The 18,112-nt window shown below is 47.1% G+C and overlaps 1 protein-coding gene across 3 annotated transcripts in view; it reads right to left on the reverse strand.

The window, feature by feature from the left end:
* Positions 1-2,326: 2,326 nt before the first annotated feature.
* Positions 2,327-18,112, reverse strand: part of ATP1A4 (ATPase Na+/K+ transporting subunit alpha 4) — a 35,437-nt gene continuing 19,651 nt past the window's right edge. Inside the window, exons 11-22 of one of the 3 annotated variants that reach the window (XM_016930297.3) lie at positions 17,861-18,050; positions 17,544-17,716; positions 15,587-15,723; positions 15,043-15,193; positions 14,557-14,725; positions 13,058-13,212; positions 12,702-12,825; positions 11,640-11,785; positions 7,508-7,638; positions 7,290-7,391; positions 2,937-3,028; positions 2,327-2,633 (exon numbers count right to left, since the gene is read on the reverse strand). In XM_016930297.3, coding sequence (XP_016785786.1) covers positions 2,605-2,633; positions 2,937-3,028; positions 7,290-7,391; positions 7,508-7,638; positions 11,640-11,785; positions 12,702-12,825; positions 13,058-13,212; positions 14,557-14,725; positions 15,043-15,193; positions 15,587-15,723; positions 17,544-17,716; positions 17,861-18,050 — 1,599 coding nt within the window. In that variant the 3' untranslated portion in view covers positions 2,327-2,604. Of the gene's footprint in view, positions 2,634-2,936; positions 3,029-7,289; positions 7,392-7,507; positions 7,639-11,639; positions 11,786-12,701; positions 12,826-13,057; positions 13,213-14,556; positions 14,726-15,042; positions 15,194-15,586; positions 15,724-17,543; positions 17,717-17,860; positions 18,051-18,112 lie in introns of those variants that run through there. The other 2 variants (XR_010157589.1, XM_054672568.2) reach the window with 2 other exon arrangements.

Here is an 18,112-nt window from a genome sequence, read left to right on the forward strand (position 1 = left end):
AGGCATGAGGGAGACCATAGAGGGTCAGATCAAAGTCACATGCTGCCACTGCACCCTGAGGTATCTCTGATTCTAGAGGGACAGTGGTGTTTTTTTTGTTTTGTTTTGCATCCAGGGAGGGGCATGTAATTATGTTAGCAGAATAACTTTTCCACATGTCTGTGTGGTGGACCTTACACAGCTGAACACGGAAGGCCACAGAAAATCTCAAAAGCATGGCAGGAGTGAGGCCAAGAGGGACAGCTGTCACTGTAGCAGGAGAGGTTGGAGCTAGCCTAAGCACAGCACATTGGAGCTGAAGAGACCTCAGAAGCCCATATCCTGGTCTCCCTGAAGAGTGGCTAACGTGGGAAAGCCCCAAGGCCAGAGCAAAGGCAGCCAGGTGAGATGGGGAGGCCTGCCCAGAAGCAGATGATCTAGGTGATGTCCAGCCCTGATTTCTCACTTCTGCATTCCAGGGGAGGCGGGAGACACTGGGACAGAGACGCTGGAGCATAAAACTTGTTCCATCTTGAATCTGACCTTTTGTACCCCCAAGAGTATGAGATGGGACTCTGGTGGCGAGTCTGTTCCATCTCCTGGTCCTTTCCTACAGCTACCGGACATTGCCATCCATCCCGTTCCCTCTCGTTGCCCTCTCTGGCTCCAGTCCCACCCTTTCCCTTTCCAGCGCCCGCCCCCACTGCTCTCTCTTGATGCTTCACTCTGTCTACTTTCTACTCAGTCTCCTTCCCTTCAGGCCCTTGGACTTGAGAAGCCTCAGCCACTGGTATCAAATGACCGTGAGTTGGGGCCTCTGTATTTTTAACCCACCAGACACCTGAAGCTCCTGCTACTGAAACCTGAGGAGCTGGCCCCTCTGTGCTCCTGCTTCCCACCTCACTCACATATACCCTGGCCCACTGATCTTCCAGGGTCTGGTTCAGCGATGTCAGCAATTGGGGAAGGACCCCAGGCTGATATAGCACTGTTCCTGGGAGACCTTGTGATGGAAGAGGGAGGAGAAGAGGGAGAGAGACCTCTGAGGAGGGGCCTGATGTAGGGAAAATGGCGGGCGATACTCATGATGGCCTTCTCTTTGCTAGCTCATGGCCTCTCATCCTCCAGACCCACCCCGGGTCCTTCCCCATCACTAGCCTATTTTTTTAGTTTGCTTTGTTTTGTTTTTGTGTATTTTTGGCCCAGCCCTCACTGAAAGACTAGTCTGAAAGTGATTAAGGGCCCACGTTCTGAAAATGGACAGACCTTGGTTTCTTCTTGGGTAACATGGAGTGGGTGGTAGGGAAACATTTATGTGACTTTCTTGATGGTGTGTATATAAAACCCTCGTCCCAGTGTTAAGTGTAGTGTGCAGACACCTAGTACATGTGTTTTGTTGTGGAAATAGCTGATGGTGTTCCCCTAGCTTTCGTTAGCATTTCTCTTCCACCCTGTACACATTTGGGAACAGCCAATGTTCTACTCTGAAAGAGGCCTGAGAATGAACTGACCCACATGGCACAGTGGAGGGGCTCACAGAGCAAAAGTGAATGAGCGGGTGAAGGGGAAGGAAGAAATGCTGAGACGAAGGTTGGCAGGAGAGAAAGGCCCTCCACGAGTTTTCACTCATCTGAGAATGCACCTGGGCCCAGGCACAGAGGCCAGGCTCTTGGGAAAGTCCATCACCCCATGCAGAGCAGGGGCGGCTGCTTCACAGTAAAGGCCACAGGGATTCAGAAAGTCTTGTTATAGCCTCTATCTCAAGGCTACACCAGAGAAAACAGGCTGAGGGTCAGAATGGGGTTGAGGAGCCCTGATGACCGAGGGTAGAGGGCAGGGACCACCAGTATGCCTGGAGACTGTCCTTCCTACCTGTCCTTTTCTCAGATGAGGGACAACACTCAGCACATGGCCATTCCCAAGTCATTTAACCTCTCTGGACTTCAGGCTTTTCACCGATGCAATCTGATCTCTTCTAGCACCACAGCGCTGTGGTCTGCAAGCTGGTCTCAGGAACTGCAAGGTGGGGTCAGATGACTCCACCCCACCTACCCCCTGTGCGGATGCTGTGGACCCTCTTCCCACGTGTGACTTAGCTGCTCCTCTCTCCCCCACCTTCCATTTCTCTGATCTCAGCTGGAATTTTGAGGCAGTCATTTGCCCCGTCCTTGCTGTCCAGTGGCTCGGAGAGTGACTTTAAAGGGCAAGGATGCTTGATACTGATCCTATCCCAGCCTTGACTCTGGTCCTTAAAACACTTCCCCAGCCTGGTCATCATGAAGACCTGTGGAGGGAGCTTCACAGTAATCCCCACTCCCCCAAGATCAGATTTGACACATCCAGCTGGTGAGGGCTTTTCCAGACATTTACTGTCTAGACTGGCTACGGGATTCAGCAGGACCATGCCCCTCCCTGCGGGGCTCCAGCTAGATGCAGGCTGGGCTTCCCTTCAGCCCACCTCATCCTCTGCCCATGATTCCCTCAAGCCAGCCCAGGATTGCCCATCTTTCTCATCCAAGATAATTCATCCTAGTGTCTCAGATGTTGTGTCAAACTTATAATCTCTGACCCCATCCCAGCTCTCACAACACCCCTGTGTCACATGAAGCTCTTCATCTGCTGAGTTTAGTAGTACGTCTCCCTTTCCACCCAGCCTGTGGAAGAGAAGAGGCCAGCGTGAACTGGGAGAAGGAATTAGAGGCATCCAGGGGAGACAGGCAGAAGGGAAAGCAGGGACAAGGTTGGAGGTGGGAGGTCTGGAACACAGGGCACTGAGGGTCAGATGGAGCAGAGGGGTACAGCCAAGGGGTAGAGAGGTCTCGGCTCCAGGCGCAGTCAAGGCTGGCAGCGAGGAGGGGAGAAAGTCAGTGGTGGGTCTGGAGGGACTAGGTGGGATGGGAGAGCTAGTCAGGGGGTTGGTGACCACTCAGTCAGAGCGGGGCCCAGGGGAGCCTCACCATCTGGGTGCTGACGGATGAGGAGTTTTCTGATTTCATCATAGATGAAGATGAGAATACTGTAGGGAATGGCACAGAGCCACCAGGTTATCCTGTAGAGAGCAAGAGCCAGTCAGCATGGCAGGAGAGACAGATGCCAGAGGACAGGTGCAGAGGGCAATGCACAGGAATTGCACGTTTCATTGCTTGTGTCTACTGTGTGCCTGGGACTGTGCTGGGTGCTGGAGACAGTGCAGTTGAATAAGATCTGGTTGATCCCTTTTTTTTTTTTTTTTTTTTTTGCGACAGAGTCTTGTTCTGTTGCCCAGGCTGGAGTGTGTTCCGTTGCCCAGGCTGGAGTGCAATCTCAGCTCACTGCAACCTCTGCCTCCCGGATTTAAGCGATTCTCATGCCTTAGCCTCCTGAGTAGCTGAGATTACAGGTGTGCACCACCACGCCCAGCTAATTTTTTGCAATTTTTTTTTTTTTTTTGAGACGGAGTCTCACTCTGTCACCCAGGCTGGAGTGCAGTGGCTTGATCTCGGCTCACTGCAAACTCTGCCTCCCAGGTTCAAGTGATTCTCCTGCCTCAGCCTCCTGAGTAGCTGGGACTACAGGCGCCTTCCACCATGCCTGGCTAATTTTTGTATTTTTAGTAGAGGCGGGGTTTCACCGTGTTGGTCAGGATGGTCTCGAACTCCAGACCTTGTGATCCGCCTGCCTTGACCTCCCAGAGTGCTGGGATTATAGGTGTGAGCCACCGTGCCTGGCCAATTTTTTTGTATTTTTAGGAGAGATGGGGTTTCGCCATGTTGCCCAGACCGGTCTTGAACTCTTGAGCTCAGGCAGTCCGCCCGCCTCAGCCTCCCAAAGTGCTAGGATTATAGGCATGAGCCATCATGCCCGGCCTGAGCCCTACCTTTGAGGAGGTCAAATCCTGTGGGATTAGTGATCGGGAGCGGAGAGGAGAGGCACGAGACAGAAACATAAAAAGCCAGTGATAGCCAGGCATGATGGCTCACACTTGTAATCCCAGCACTTTGGGAGGCCGAGGCAGATGGATCACGAGGTCAGGAGTTTGAGACCAGCCTGACCAACATGGTGAAACGCTGTCTCTACTAAAAATACAAAAATTAGCGGGGCATGGTGGCATGCGCCTGTAATCCCAGCTACTCAGGAGGCTGAGGCAGGAGAATTACTTGAACCCGGGAGGCGGAGGTTGCAGTGAGCTGAGATCGCACCACTGCACTCCAGCCTGGGCGACAGAGCGAGACCAAGACTTCGTCGGGAAAAAAAAAAAAAGCCAATGATGATATAATATGATAAATGTCATATTAGAAGTATATGCAATGTTCACAAGATTCTCTACCAACTTTTGTGGAGCTGCTGAGGGAGACCCCTGTGCTCTCTGCATACTCTAGGGCTTGTGCCCACAAAGGGGAGGTTGTCTGAGCAGGAGGGGTCTATCTGAGACATTTAGTGTGGGGATACTTTGTCGGCGAATATATTGATGCTTCTGTATTACAAAGATGGGGACATTGTTTTGTTTCTCAACCTCTTTTTATAATTAGACCAGGAAGATGGATTCTGGGGAGGCGTTGAATCAGGACAGCAGTTGTTCCCTTGGATGACAGAAGAAATGGCCTAGACCAGCACTGTCCAATAGAAATATAATGTGAGCCACATGTAAAATTTAATACTTTCTAGTAGCCACATTAACATAAGTAAAATGAAACATATGAAATTAATTTTAATAATATTTTTATTTAACCCAATATATCAAAAACTGATATCAATATATCAGTTAAATATGTAATCAATATAAACATTATTTATTTTAATTACATTTAATTTTTTTTTAGAGACAGGGACTCGCTCTGTCGTCCAGGCTGGAGTGCAGTGGTACAATCATAACTCACTGCAGTCTTGAACTCCTGGGCTCAAGCAATCCTACTGCCTCAGCCTCCTGAGTAGCTGGGACCGTCAGTGTGCACCGCTACACCTGGCTAAGTTTTAAATGTTTTTATTGAGACGATGTCTCACTTTGTTGTACAGGCTGGTCTTGAACTCCTGGCCTTAAGCGATCCCCCAACCTTGGCCTCCCAAAGTGCTGTGATTGGAGCCACTACACCCCTGCCTCAATATTAGCATTATCAAGGCCGGGTGCGGTGGCTCACGCCTGTAATCCCAGCACTTTGGGAGGCAGAGGCAGGCGGATCACAAGGTCAGGAGTTCGAGACCAGCCTGACCAACATGATGAAACCCCATCTCTACTAAAAATACAAAAATTAGCTGGGCATGGTGACGCGTGCCTGTAATCCCAGCTACTCAGGAGACTGAGGCAGGAGAATTGCTTGAACCAGGGGGGCGGAGTTTGCAGTGAGCCGAGATTGTGCTACTGCACTCCAGTGTGGGCAACAGAGTGACACTCCATCTCAAAAAAAAAAAAAAAAGCATTATCAATAAGATATTTTACATTCTTCTTCTCAACCTAAGTCTTGGAAATTCAGTGAATATTTTTCACTGACAGAATGTTTGAACTCAGATACAAAATTATTTTCAACAGTTGAAGGGGAATGTAGTCCAACCAAAATAGTGAAGTTATAATATAGAAAAACATTGCTTTAGTTTTTGACTTTGATTAAAATTAAATAAAATTACAAATTTACTTCCCCAGTCTCCCTAGTCTCATATGTCAAAAGCACAATAGTTGTATATGGATAGTGGCCACTGTATTGGACAGTACAAGCCTAGGTCATGGCTCATTCCACACACACACAAATATAAACATTTCTACACAAACAGCCACCCCACCCCTTCATTCAACAAACAATTGTTTTATGTACTCTGTCTGTGTTAGGTATTGGGGAAATAAAAATGATAACACGTTGGTCTCAAGTAGCTCTCAAGGAGCTCAGGGGAATCAGAGAAAAGAGGGTGAACACACACACACACAGAATACAGAATCGCAATATTAGGTGCTAAGTTTTATGGTTAATGTGTACACAGAGTGTTTGAAAGCATAGATAATACCAACCACATTTGTTATTATGTCTATAATGGCATTAATAACAGCAAGAATAAAGCTACTAGTAACAAGGCATCTACCATGACCTAAGCATGCTTGGTGCTTTATGCCCATTTCTACGTGTAAATCTCACAACACTCTGCAAGGTCCATCCCTGGAGTGTATTATTGAGACTTTGCAGGTGTAGCTGAGGCTCAGAATGGTTCCATACTTGTCCAAGGCCACAGAATAATACATAGTAGAGTTGAGATTTCCACCTTGGATTGTGAGTGTCTAAGGCCAGTGCCAATGTCTCCTATTAAACATTAATTGAGTGCCTACATTGTATAAAACATCGTGTAAAACATTACAAGGGATGGAAAGGTGAGCAGAGTAGAGACATGCATAGAAATGTGTTGGAAGAAGGCCGGATGTGGTGGCTCACGCCTGTAATCCCAGCACTTTGGGAGGCACAGGCAGGTGGATCACCTGAGGTTGGGAGTTCGAGACCATCCTGGCCAACATGGTGAAACCACGTCTCTACTAAAAATACAAAAAATTAGCCCGGCATGGTGGCAGGTGCGTGTAATCCCAGCTACTTGGAAGGCTGAAGCAGGAGAATCGCTTGAACCTGGGAGGCAGAGGTTGCAGTAAGCCGAGAATGCGCCATTTCACCCCAGCCTGGGCAGTAAGAGCAAAACTCCATCTCAAAATAAAAAATAAAATAAAATAAAGAAATGTGTTGGAAGAATACATACTAAATCCTTAACTGAGGCTACCTATGCAAGTTGGGTTGGGTAATGGGGATGGGAGTGGAATGGAACATTTGCTTTTTTCTCTGTACATTTTTAAATATAAATTTTTCCACATCAAGCCTATACTAATGTTAATGCAAAGCAAAACAAAGCAAAAACCTGGAGTTGAACAAGACAAGGCACCAGACAATAAGAATTTCAGTAGGCACGATCACATACATATACATTAAAACATATTTGCATAAGTACAACAGAATTAGCTAAGCATAGATTAGGCTATTTTTATGGTTACTTCAGCTCCAAGCAATATGTATCCTTGGACAACTACAGCACACATCATCACGAAAAAGATTTCACTCTGTTAAACACTGGTAAGTCTGCTAAATTTGTGTGTCTAGTGGGTTGTGATCATTTGGCACAGTCTCTAATATCTCCCTAAATAAGATCCACTTATCAGAGCACAGATGACTCTCCTTGTATCACTGAGTGTACATGTAGCTCCATGTATCCAGGCAGCTCCTGGCTCATGACAATCCTAGTGAAACACACCCTTCCTCTGTATGCTCCCCCGTGCCTGCACATCCCCTGCTTGCATCCCTTCCCTTACTCACTTGAGTGGGTACATTCGCAGGGCCATGTCCATGCCTGGAGTGTAGGACAGAAATGCAGCCAAGAGTGTCTCCTCCAGGATCCCAAATATTAAGACTTTGTTTCTGGGAAGAAACATTCATGGGTGTGGCGGGGAGGGAGAAGAAAAGGCAGGGGGAAATGGCATGTCCTGGTGTGTGGGGCTTGGGAGAGTGCTGGGGCTGTTTTGTGGGATGTTCACCTCATGCCCTGCTGGAAAAGTGAGTTGCGGCGAGTCTTGGAGATGATGAGATCCGCCCACTGCACAACCACGATGGTGACAAAAAAGGCCGTTTGGCATGTGAACTCCACAACTTTTCGTTGCTCATAGGTCTAGAGACAGCAGGGAGAGAGGAGACAGTGTCAGAAGGGGATTCTGTACACCCGAAGGCTTCTTTCCTCTCCCACCTTCCAGGACCCCTGGGCTGAGTCAGGTCCTCATTCTTTTTTTTTTTTTTTGAGACTAAGTCTCACTCTTGTTGCCTAGGCTGGAGTGCAATGGTGTGGTCTCTGCTTACTGCAACCTCTGCCTCTGGGGTTCAAGCAATTCTCCTGCCTCAGCCTCCCGAGTAGCTGGGACTACAGGCGCCTGCCACCACACGCAGCTAATTTTTGTGTATTTTTAGTAGAGACGGGGTTTCACCACATTGGCCAGACTGGTCTCGAACTCCTGACCTCAGGCGATCTGACCGCCTCTGCCTCCCAAAGTGCTGGGAATACAGGCGTGACTCACTGTGCCCGGACAGGTCCTCACTCTTTAGACCCCACAGCACTTCACAGATGTCTCTGTTTTAGTGCTTTTCATGTTGTATCATGATTTGTTTATGTTTTCCTTGCCTGACTGAGAGCTTCTCAAGAACAAGCACTTGCCTTATTTAGCTTTATGTCCTCTCCCTGTGCTTAGTTCGGTGGATGGCATGTAGCATGGCTCAATAAATATGGATTGAATTAATAAGAAGGATAGGGTAAGAGAAGAAGGTGGAGTTAGGAAGGAAGGCAGGCTGGGCGTGTGGTGGCTTATGCCTGTAATCCCAGCACTTTGGGAGGCTGAGGTGGGCGGATCACGAGGTCGGGAGATCGAGACCATCCTGGCTAACACAATGAAACCCTGTCTCTACTAAAAATACAAAAAATTAGCCGGGCGTGGTGGCGGGTGCCTGTAGTCCCAGCTGCTCGGGAGGCTGAGGCGAGAGAATGGTGTGAACCCGGGAGGCAGAGCTTGCAGTGAGCTGAGATCGCGCCACTGAACTCCAGCCTGGGCGACAGAGTGAGACTCCGTCTCAAAAAAAAAAAAAAAAAAAAAAAAAGGGAAGAAGGCAGAGTCAGGGGATATAGGTCAGAAAGAAAGGATGGTGGGGCCAGAGGACAATGTGAATACAGGGGGGAAAGAAATACCCCAAAGAGTGGTATCAGATAGGAGACATTCATTCATTCATTTGTTCTTTCATTCACACTTTACACTTAAGGAACTTAGAGTCTAGTGGGGAAAATAATTATGCTAACCATGTCAGCGCAATAGACAGGTTATAAGAGAGAGATTGCAGAGGGCTATGGGAACACAGAAGAGGTGCATCTAAATTAGACTGGAGAGAAAAGCTTCTGTTTTAAAAACTAAAACAGCATGTTTATAAATAACTCGTAGATCCAATAAATTTGAAAATATGTAGGACTGCACAATAATGAAATACTACATATCAAACCCCACGGGATGTGGTAAAGTGGTACTTGGAGAGGAATATAGAGCCTTAAATGATAGAACACAAAGGCTGGAAATTGATGGGCCGAGCATGGAACTTAGAATAAGACCAGTCAGTTGCCGTTACCTGCGTCACTCCCTATCATTTCTTGAAGATTTTAGCTTCCGACACTGTTACTCCACGATTACTTCTGTCCTTGTTTTTGGAGATTGAAATGTCCATGTTGATGATCCTTCCAATGCCGTGGTCTCACAGTTCCTTGATCTCCTCCAATGATGTTGTCCTGTACTCCCCACCTGGGCTGCTTGCTCCCATCCTTAAACTCTAGATATTATCCTTTCCAATACCTATTATTTCTCTGTAATTTCAAGCATCTTTCTCTCTCTGACTAGCATTTTTATAATTCCATCTCACTCTAGTATTCTAGTTCCAACACTTCTTGGACCCCCTTGGACTTACAATATTTTGATTAAATATATTATATATTTGGTTATTATCTGTCTTCCCATCCCTAACTAGAAATAAGCTCCATGAGAGCAATAACTTGATGATTTTTGTTCACTATCATATCCCCAGGCCCTAGAACAGTACCTGGTACATAGAAGATGCTCAGTAAATATTGTCTGAATGAACAAATGAGTGAGGGAATCACTGGAATTAATGAAAGATATTTAGAAAGTAAGAAGCGATCCTTGCTTCTAGCAGTGCATCATGCACTTCCCGGGTGGGTGGCTCTATACTAGATTATCTGAAAATTACAGTCATAGAAGAGACACGGACACGCCTTTGTAGAGTTTGTTGCTCAGGGCAACTGTTCTCAACACATTTTTGTGACACTTCAAGATGTCTTCAATGTGCAGGGGGGAATTCTTAACTTTTTACCTCAAATTACTTTTAATTACCTTTAATTTATTGTCAGTAAATTTATGTTATGCTGCATCTTGGCAGCAGGGAGGAAGTATCAAGATGGAAAACAAGGGCTTGAGCTGGGAGTTGAGATGTTGGCAGGGTACACAGCAGTGAGAACTTTGGGTGTCACTGGATCCTGCAGCAGTGTTAATAGCTGGGAATATTGACATCTGATGGCCTTACAGCCTCAGCTAATGGAAGCCAACTGTATGTGAGGGGCACTTTCCCAACAATTCAGATTTGAACACAATTTGAGAAACCTGCAATTGGCTTGGCTTGGAGACATCGTGGTGAAGTGGGAAAGTGCTGGGCAGGGATCAAGAGTCCAGAATTCAAGTCCAGCTCTTTTAGGGATTCACTGTGGGACTTTGAGCAAGTTACAGAATCTTCCTAGATCAGGTTCCTCATCTATAGAATGATGAAAATTTACTGTGTCCTCTATGATGCTACAATTCTAGCAATAATTGCTGTCACATGTCACATGACCCACTGTCTTAGAAACTGGGACAGGAGTATCACAGATACCAAAAAAGCATACCTACTAAAATTCTTAAACACATATTGTTGGGGAGAGGGCTTCAGTTTGAGCCTCATTCATCTTGGTTGTTAGAAAAGACAACTATAGAGAGGTATCTCTAGGTTAAAAAGGTTTAGAATGATTAGGAAGGGATATACAAAGAAAATAGGTTTTCAGGGTTTTGTTTTTTTTTTCTTTGAGACGGAGTCTCGCTCTGTTGCCAGGCTGGAGTACAGTGGTGCAATATTGGCTCACTGCAATCTCCGCCTCCTGGGATCAAGTGATTCTCCTGCCTCAGCCTCCTGAGTAGCTGGGATTACAGGCACCCACGACCATACCCAGCTTATTTTTGTATTTTTAGTAGAGATGGGGTTTCACCATGTTGGCCAGGATGGTCTTGATCTCTTGACCTTGTAATCTGCCTGCCTCAGCCTCCCAAAGTGCTGGGATTACAGGCGTGAGTCACTGTGCCCAGCTGGTTTTCAAATTTTATATTTATTTATTTATCTATTTATTTTTTGAGACAGAGTTTTACTCTTGTTGCCCAGGCTGCAGTGCAATGGCGTGATCTTGGCTCACTGCAAACTTTGCCCCCCGGGTTCAAGTGATTCTCCTGACTCAGCCTCCCAACTGGTTGGGATTACAGGCATGCGCCACCACGCCCGGCTAATTTTGTATTTTTAGTAGAGATGGGGTATCTCCATGTTGGCCAGGATGGTCTCAACTCCCAACCTCAAGTGATCCGCCCACTTCGGCCTCCCAAAGTGCTGGGATTACAGGCGTGAGCCACTGCACCCTGCCTCAAATTTTAAATCATATCATTTGAACTCTCATGGAGGGAGAGTATAAGAGGAGAGGACCCAGCATTTATTTCTGGGGCAATCATGGTTGAAACCTGGGAAAAGAGAAACCGGCTCAGAAAAGTTGATATGACAAAGACTCCAAGGAGCCAAAGGACTCAGACAGGCAGGGCCAGACAACAGACAGGAGGAGCCAAGCAGAATGAGCCTATGCTAAACAGAAGAGGATTTGCTGTTATGGCTGAAGACAGAGGGCAAGTGTGAGAAGGCTCATACAGGACTGAAGAAAAGGCATCAGCTCTGTTTGTGTGGTGCTTCCCTTCTTCTCTCTTAAAAAATTTGCTACACCCACTCTCCCCTGTCACTCTCACTCTTACTGGTCTCAGCTCCTACCTTATCCCTTCTACTCACCCACTGCTGTCCGTAGCTGTCCTCCAGGTCATTCAAGTATTTATCTTCCCAGTGGAGGCGGATGCCCAGCAGATCAACAGGCCTAAAACCATTCTCAGCCAGGATTACAAAGTAGGTAAAGAATCCAGCCAGAGCCTGGATCATCCCTGTGAATGACAGAGTTGCAGGACAGGGGAGCCTGGTTCAGAGAAGGGCCCCAAAAGGTAGGCCAGGGGAGGGCTGGGGGCTGGGACTTGCTTCTGGCTGGGCTGGTGTGTGTCTGAAGAGTAATGCGGAAGAATCTTGCCATCAGCTGCCTAAGCCTGTCATCTCTCATCTCTGTGGGACTTTCCTTCAAGCCCTGACATTTGTTTCTAAACTCTGACCCAGAGTCAGCTTTGAATCACATAATCTTAAAACTAAAAAGGACTTTAGAGGCCACTGATTCCCTCTCCCAATTTTTTTTTTTGAGCCAGGATCTTACTCTGTTCATCACTCACCCTATTTTCTGAAATACCATTGCACCTGGAAACTCAAGAACAAAGACTTCTAATGACCCTCAAATGTCTGTCAAGGCTGACCCCAACACAAATGATATCTCTGTCTACAGTCTTATTTTTCACTACTTTATAAAGACTAAGGGCTCTACCAACCTGGTTTATTCACTCCTCTCTAACTGTGCCATATGAAATTCCCCACTCCTTTGGTCTCCCACACCTGACCATACACTTACTAGTCTAAGCCCCACTCTCCCACACCAAGTTTAAGTCCTATTTCCTGCATAAGGCCTCTCTGGCTATCCTCATAATGGTGAGCCTGCTTGCTTTGTAATCCTGTAGTATGTTCTGTCTATACTCATTACTTGGCACTTGGAGATGCTATCATTTTATGTATGTTTGTTCCTTTTGTACTGGACTCTAAGTCAAGGGCAGATCAGAGATGAGTGGTTCTTTGTGTTCTCAGGGCCTAGCACAGTTTGTTGCTGAGAAAATATCTCCCTGACTTCCAAACTGAGATGGCTCATGTTGCCAGGCAGGGGAAACCACTCCCTGCTCCCTCCACCCCTCATTCCTCTGGGCGCACCAATCTGTCCATAGGCCATGCCAATGAGACGGTGGTTCACCAGATTATCCGTCTTTGGGTTCCTTGGAAGCCTCTTCATGATGTCGCTTTCAGCTGACTCATAAGCCAAGGAGATGGCAGGGACCTGGAGGATGGAGGGTGGGGATGACAGGGGTCACAAAGTTCAGAAGGAAACCCAGCAGTAATTCAAGCTCTACCATTCTGTCTTGACGCAGCCTCAATCCATCTTGCAGGAGGTGCGAGAGCTGGATCATAAGTGGGTTGTCATGAGTTTTAGTAAGATAGCTCCAGGCAGAAAGCAGGGAGCTTAGGAGGCAGAATTCTGGGAATCTCTTGCTCACCAGCTTGGCCCTTACCAGGTCAGTGCCGAGATCAATGCAGAGGATGGTTATAGTTCCCAGAGGCAGGGGTATACCGAGGATGATGAACATCAGGAAGGGCGTGATCTCGGGGATGTTGCTGGTCAGGGTGTACATGATGGATTTCTTCAGGTTGTCAAAGATCAGGCGGCCTGGGGAGGAAGGTCAACCTCCTGTGAGAAGCCCTGGGAGAACACGCCTCCCTCAAACCAGCTCCAGGACAGACAGGCCACCTCAAAGAAGTGTCACAGTCCAGGAAACGGTCTGGAGGTCCTAGACCTCCAGGGTCCCAGTATTGTTTCTAAATTGTGTGCCTTTTAATCAGAGCCATGCCGTCTGTGTACTCTTTGTTCTTAGATTCACCCTAGCTAACGTTATCTGATCTCTGAAAATTAGCAGGGTTGGGCCTGGTTAATCCTGCGATGTTTGAGAATGTCAGTATAAAAGCCTTTACAAGATTAAGGCTGAAATGGAAACAGCCAGGGCTTGGGACAGGCTTGTGTTCAAATCCCATCTTCTGCCATAGCTAGCTGTGACCTTGGGCACCCTCGCCTCCGTGAGCTTCATTCTTCCTGCCTTGCAAGATTGCTGCATCCGTCTCTGACTGCCTTTTCAAAGATCGAATCCCTCTCTGCACTCTCTGCTTGGTCTGTCCCATGGCACTTATCTTCTTTTAACATACTATATAATTTAATTATTTTATTGTTTGTCATCCCCACTAGAAATTAAGTTACATGAGGGCAGGGATTTGTGTCTTTGTTCTCCCTACTGTTGTATCCCCAGCATCAAACATAGTGCCTCCCACATAGTCAGTGTTCAAATGAACTTATTGAATTGAGTGGATATAAAATACCAAGCAAAGTGTCAGGATTATACAAGGTTTCAATAAAATGGTAATCATGATTATGATGTGGATTGCCATATGTTTTAGTAAGATAGCTCCAGGCAGAAAGCAGGGAACCTGGAATGCAGAATTCTGGATCTCTCCTGTTCGCAGGAGGGCATTCTCTTCACAGTTCTCTGGGGAAGAGGGTGTGTAATTGGGCTCATGCAGTCAATTCACGGGTCAAGCTCCAGCTGATCCTGATGTGTCACCATTATTTAGGCAACAGGTTCCTAGGGGACCCTCCTAAAGATTGCAGCGCATGGAATAGTCCCAGGGGTGTGGCTACATCTTGGAACTGGCTGTGGGCCTACTTGAAGTCCAGTGAGAGGACAATGACGATATTATGTATACCAGAGTCTCAGTCTCCCTGATAGGAAAACAAAATGAATAAAAGGGACTTTTCTCCGATCTCATCAAAAGGGGTTGCAGATAGTGATGGTCTATGTACCAGCTGATCTAATTTGCAAAATTTTGTCTTACAGTGATTTTCTTCTGAGCCCGTACAGGCTCATGCAGGTTGGATGATGGGAAAACGGAAAGAGGGGTTGTACACCAACCCCCACCTGAGTCCAAGGTTGAAGTCTCCACCCTGGGCACCCTGCCTCCTCACCCTCCTCCACCCCCGTGACGATGGAGGCAAAGTTGTCATCCAGCAGGATCATGTCGGCTGCCTGCTTAGAGACGTCAGAGCCAGAGATGCCCATGGCAATGCCAATGTCAGCCTTCTTCAGCGCAGGGGAGTCGTTCACCCCGTCACCTGTCACGGCCACAACGGCTCCCTGAGGAAGTCCAGACAGAGAGAGTGAACAATTTATTGCATCAGATCAAGAACTAGTCCCAAAGATCAGTAAGCTTTCTGCATCCCTTGTTTCCTGATGTAATCATGCTTGATCTAGGGCTCCCGTCCTTCTCCCACTCCTCCTGAGATATTTAAACTTTCAGGGAGCCCCAAACTGAAGGCCACCATGGAGGTTCCAGATGGGGTACTCTCTGGAGTCTCCTCTAGCCCAGCCCACATGTTCCTCTGCTTGGTTTGGGACGGGGCTAAGCCACAGGAGTTCTGCCAGTTTCCTTGGGGCTCCTTTTCATTCCTTACCAGCCTCTGACATCCCTCGACAATGATGAGCTTCTGCTGAGGGGAGGTCCGAGCAAACACGATCTCAGGGTGGTTCTGGAGGATCTGATCAAGCTGCTTGGACTGTATGTCCTTTAGTTCTGCACCATGCACCACAATGGCTTTGGCAGCACTGAGGGAAAATAATTTCAAAAGGCTAGTTTTGAGTGTTGAGAATTCACCAGGGGTCTTGGTGCCAATCTTGACTATAGCTTCATTGCTTCTTCTTTCAACCTAGTCTCCTCACTTGTCCCTAGCCCTATATTGTCCCCAAATTGACACATCCTATTCCCTCCGCACACTTTTGCCAACCACTCCTCTCTTTACCTCTTTCTTCATCTTGCTTCCTTTGAAAACCCACTGACATATTCACTTTATTTTCCTATTATGTTTTACTTTGTAGTGTAAACCCCACACATCCTACCTATTGAAGGAGACTCCAAGAACTTTAGTAAAGTGGCATCTGGGTGGGGCAGGCTGGGGATGGAGGGAACATGGCAGATCTTGAGTTCTTTAGTGATCTCACCTGGCATCGACCTTGCTGATAGGGATCTTAAGCCGGGCAGCAACTTCCTCTGCCGTCTCAGTGCCTTCTGAGATGATGCCCACACCCTTGGCAATGGCCTTAGCTGTAATGGGATGATCTCCTGTTACCATGATCACCTGGGTTGGGAAGGAGAGGGAAGAGGAGCAGAATCATCTTCAGAGCCCGGATCCTTCATTTTTCTCCTCTAAGAACTGACAGACCACTGCTTTTTTCAACAAGGGTTTTAGTTGCTCATTCCCAAGAACTTGTGGTGTAGACCAAAAACCGTGCTACTGTGATTTCAACCCTTGGGAGTGGGTCAAGACCATGAGACCATAAAACAGGACAATTTGGGTCCTAGATTTACCAGGAATAAGCCAGAGATTTGACTATATTCAGAATTTCATTTAATTGCTCCAGAAGCTATTCTGCTTCCTTAAGTGCAAAGACAGAAACACCTACACATAGAACAAGTGGTAATAAAGGAATGTCTGGAATAATCCATCTGCCTAGCAAAATTTCATCTAAGGCCCAGTGCATTGAAATTCTCACTCTACCTTTCTTCTTTCTGTGGCCTCACCCTGTGCCTTGGTTTCAGCTTGGTTTTGGATACCTGGTACCTAGTCCTGTCCCATTTCTACCCAAAGATGAATACCCAGGCCACGTGCTTTCACAGCATTCTGTTCCTGCCATATTTCAGCACTTGCCACACTTCTCTGTATGGTGATTGCCTGTTTATCTCTCTTCCCCACTGAACTGAGAGCTCTGCAAGGGTGGCTTCCTTGTAAAGTTTCCTGCCCTAGCACAATGCCTAGCACATAGTAAGCCATCAACAAATAATTACTGAATGAAGGAATGGAGGAATGATCACTACCTGGAAACCACTGCCCAGGGTTCCCAAGTCCCTCCCAGCACACATGGCCCAGACTGACCCTGGACAAACTGCCAACAGTCACAGGTCTAACATAAAGCCAGTTCCAACAGAGAACACCTAGTTCTCCTTAAATACCTCCAATCCCCCAAGTCTAGGAGCCAGAATACACAGGTAATCCAGAATGTAAGGTATGAGCAGGGAAGGTGTCTATATCTAAGCTGTAAAGATGTATATGATGAGTCTTAGAATTTGACCTGGGAAACATGGGACACAGAACACCTCAGAATTTGAAGAATTCTATTGCTGCCATCCCATGAAGTTCAAGGCCCACCCTGACCAAAGAGGATTTTCTACCTCTGGGTTTGTTCTGAAGCTGAACTTTCACTCTTGCTCTGACCGATTTTTGGTTTCCAGTTTTTAGACCTGGGCATATACCTCTTAGGGCAGCTGCTCACACCCATTGAAGATCCTTCAGCTCTCAATATCTCTTTCTCACTATTGCCTGGTCCAGAGCCCCAGCCCTCCTAGCCTCACCCTTTTACCACCCATCTCAGCAGCACACTTACACGACATCTAGCACTTTGCTATTCCTAGTGTGGTCTGCCGACCAGCAGCAACAGCATCGCCTGGGAGCTCGTTAAAAATGCAGTCTTTCAGGTTTCCATGGACCTTCTGAAGCCAGATCTGCATTTCAAAACAATCCCTGAGGGATCTGCATGCACGTTGGTCTGAGAAGCACTGGGCCGGACGCTGGTTCTCAAACTTCTCTGCTCATTGGAATCTCCAGGAAAGTTTTTAAAAATACTGTTGCCAGGATCCCATCCTGAGAGTTTCTAATTAAATCAGTCTGGGGTGTGTCCTAGACATCCGATTTTTAAAGCCTCCCTGGTGATTCTAATGTTCAATGCAAGTAGAATTCTAACTGGAGAGGAAACTTACTATTAATTAAAAATCATAAGCCCAAGGAAACAGAAATCCGCTCAATTAAACTAAGAGTATTAAGCGTCTACTCTGCGCAAGGCCTTCTAGTAGATGCTTCAACTTGTGACAGGTGAGGGGCTCCCGGTCTGGGCAAGTATTTACCTTAATTCCTGCACTGCGACACTTGCTCACAGCATCAGGCACTGCAGCTCGGGGAGGGTCAATCATGGATATGAGGCCCACAAAACAAAGGTTGTCCATGGGGAAATTTATTTCATCTGTATTAAATGGGAATCCCTTGGAGAAGCTGCTAGGCAGATTCAAGAAGCAGAAGCCTGGAGAGAGACAGAGGGAGGGACCAGTAGTCATCCAGCACTCTATATTCCTATCTGCTTACCCCAACATCCTTGATTTCTCACCCCACGGATAATAACCATTTTGATGCCATTCTCTTAAAAACTTCTCCCAAAGCTCCTCACCTAGCACACGTTCCCCCAGACCTCCCAGTTCTAGATAGGCATTTTGGAAGGCTTCCTTCATTTCATCGTTCATTGAGTACTCCTGCCCATTCAGAAGAAAGGTAGAACAAAACTCCAAGATCCTCTCCGGAGCACCCTTCATCATCAGTACGTGGGTCTGGGAGCTGTCCTCCCGAAGGTGGATGGACATCTAGGGAGAGCAGAGGGAGCACTGATGGGACAGGAGGAGAGACCAAGGATCAGGGGCAAAAA

Source organism: Pan troglodytes, chromosome 1 (assembly GCF_028858775.2).
Source record: "Pan troglodytes isolate AG18354 chromosome 1, NHGRI_mPanTro3-v2.0_pri, whole genome shotgun sequence".
Lineage (NCBI taxonomy): Eukaryota > Metazoa > Chordata > Mammalia > Primates > Hominidae > Pan > Pan troglodytes.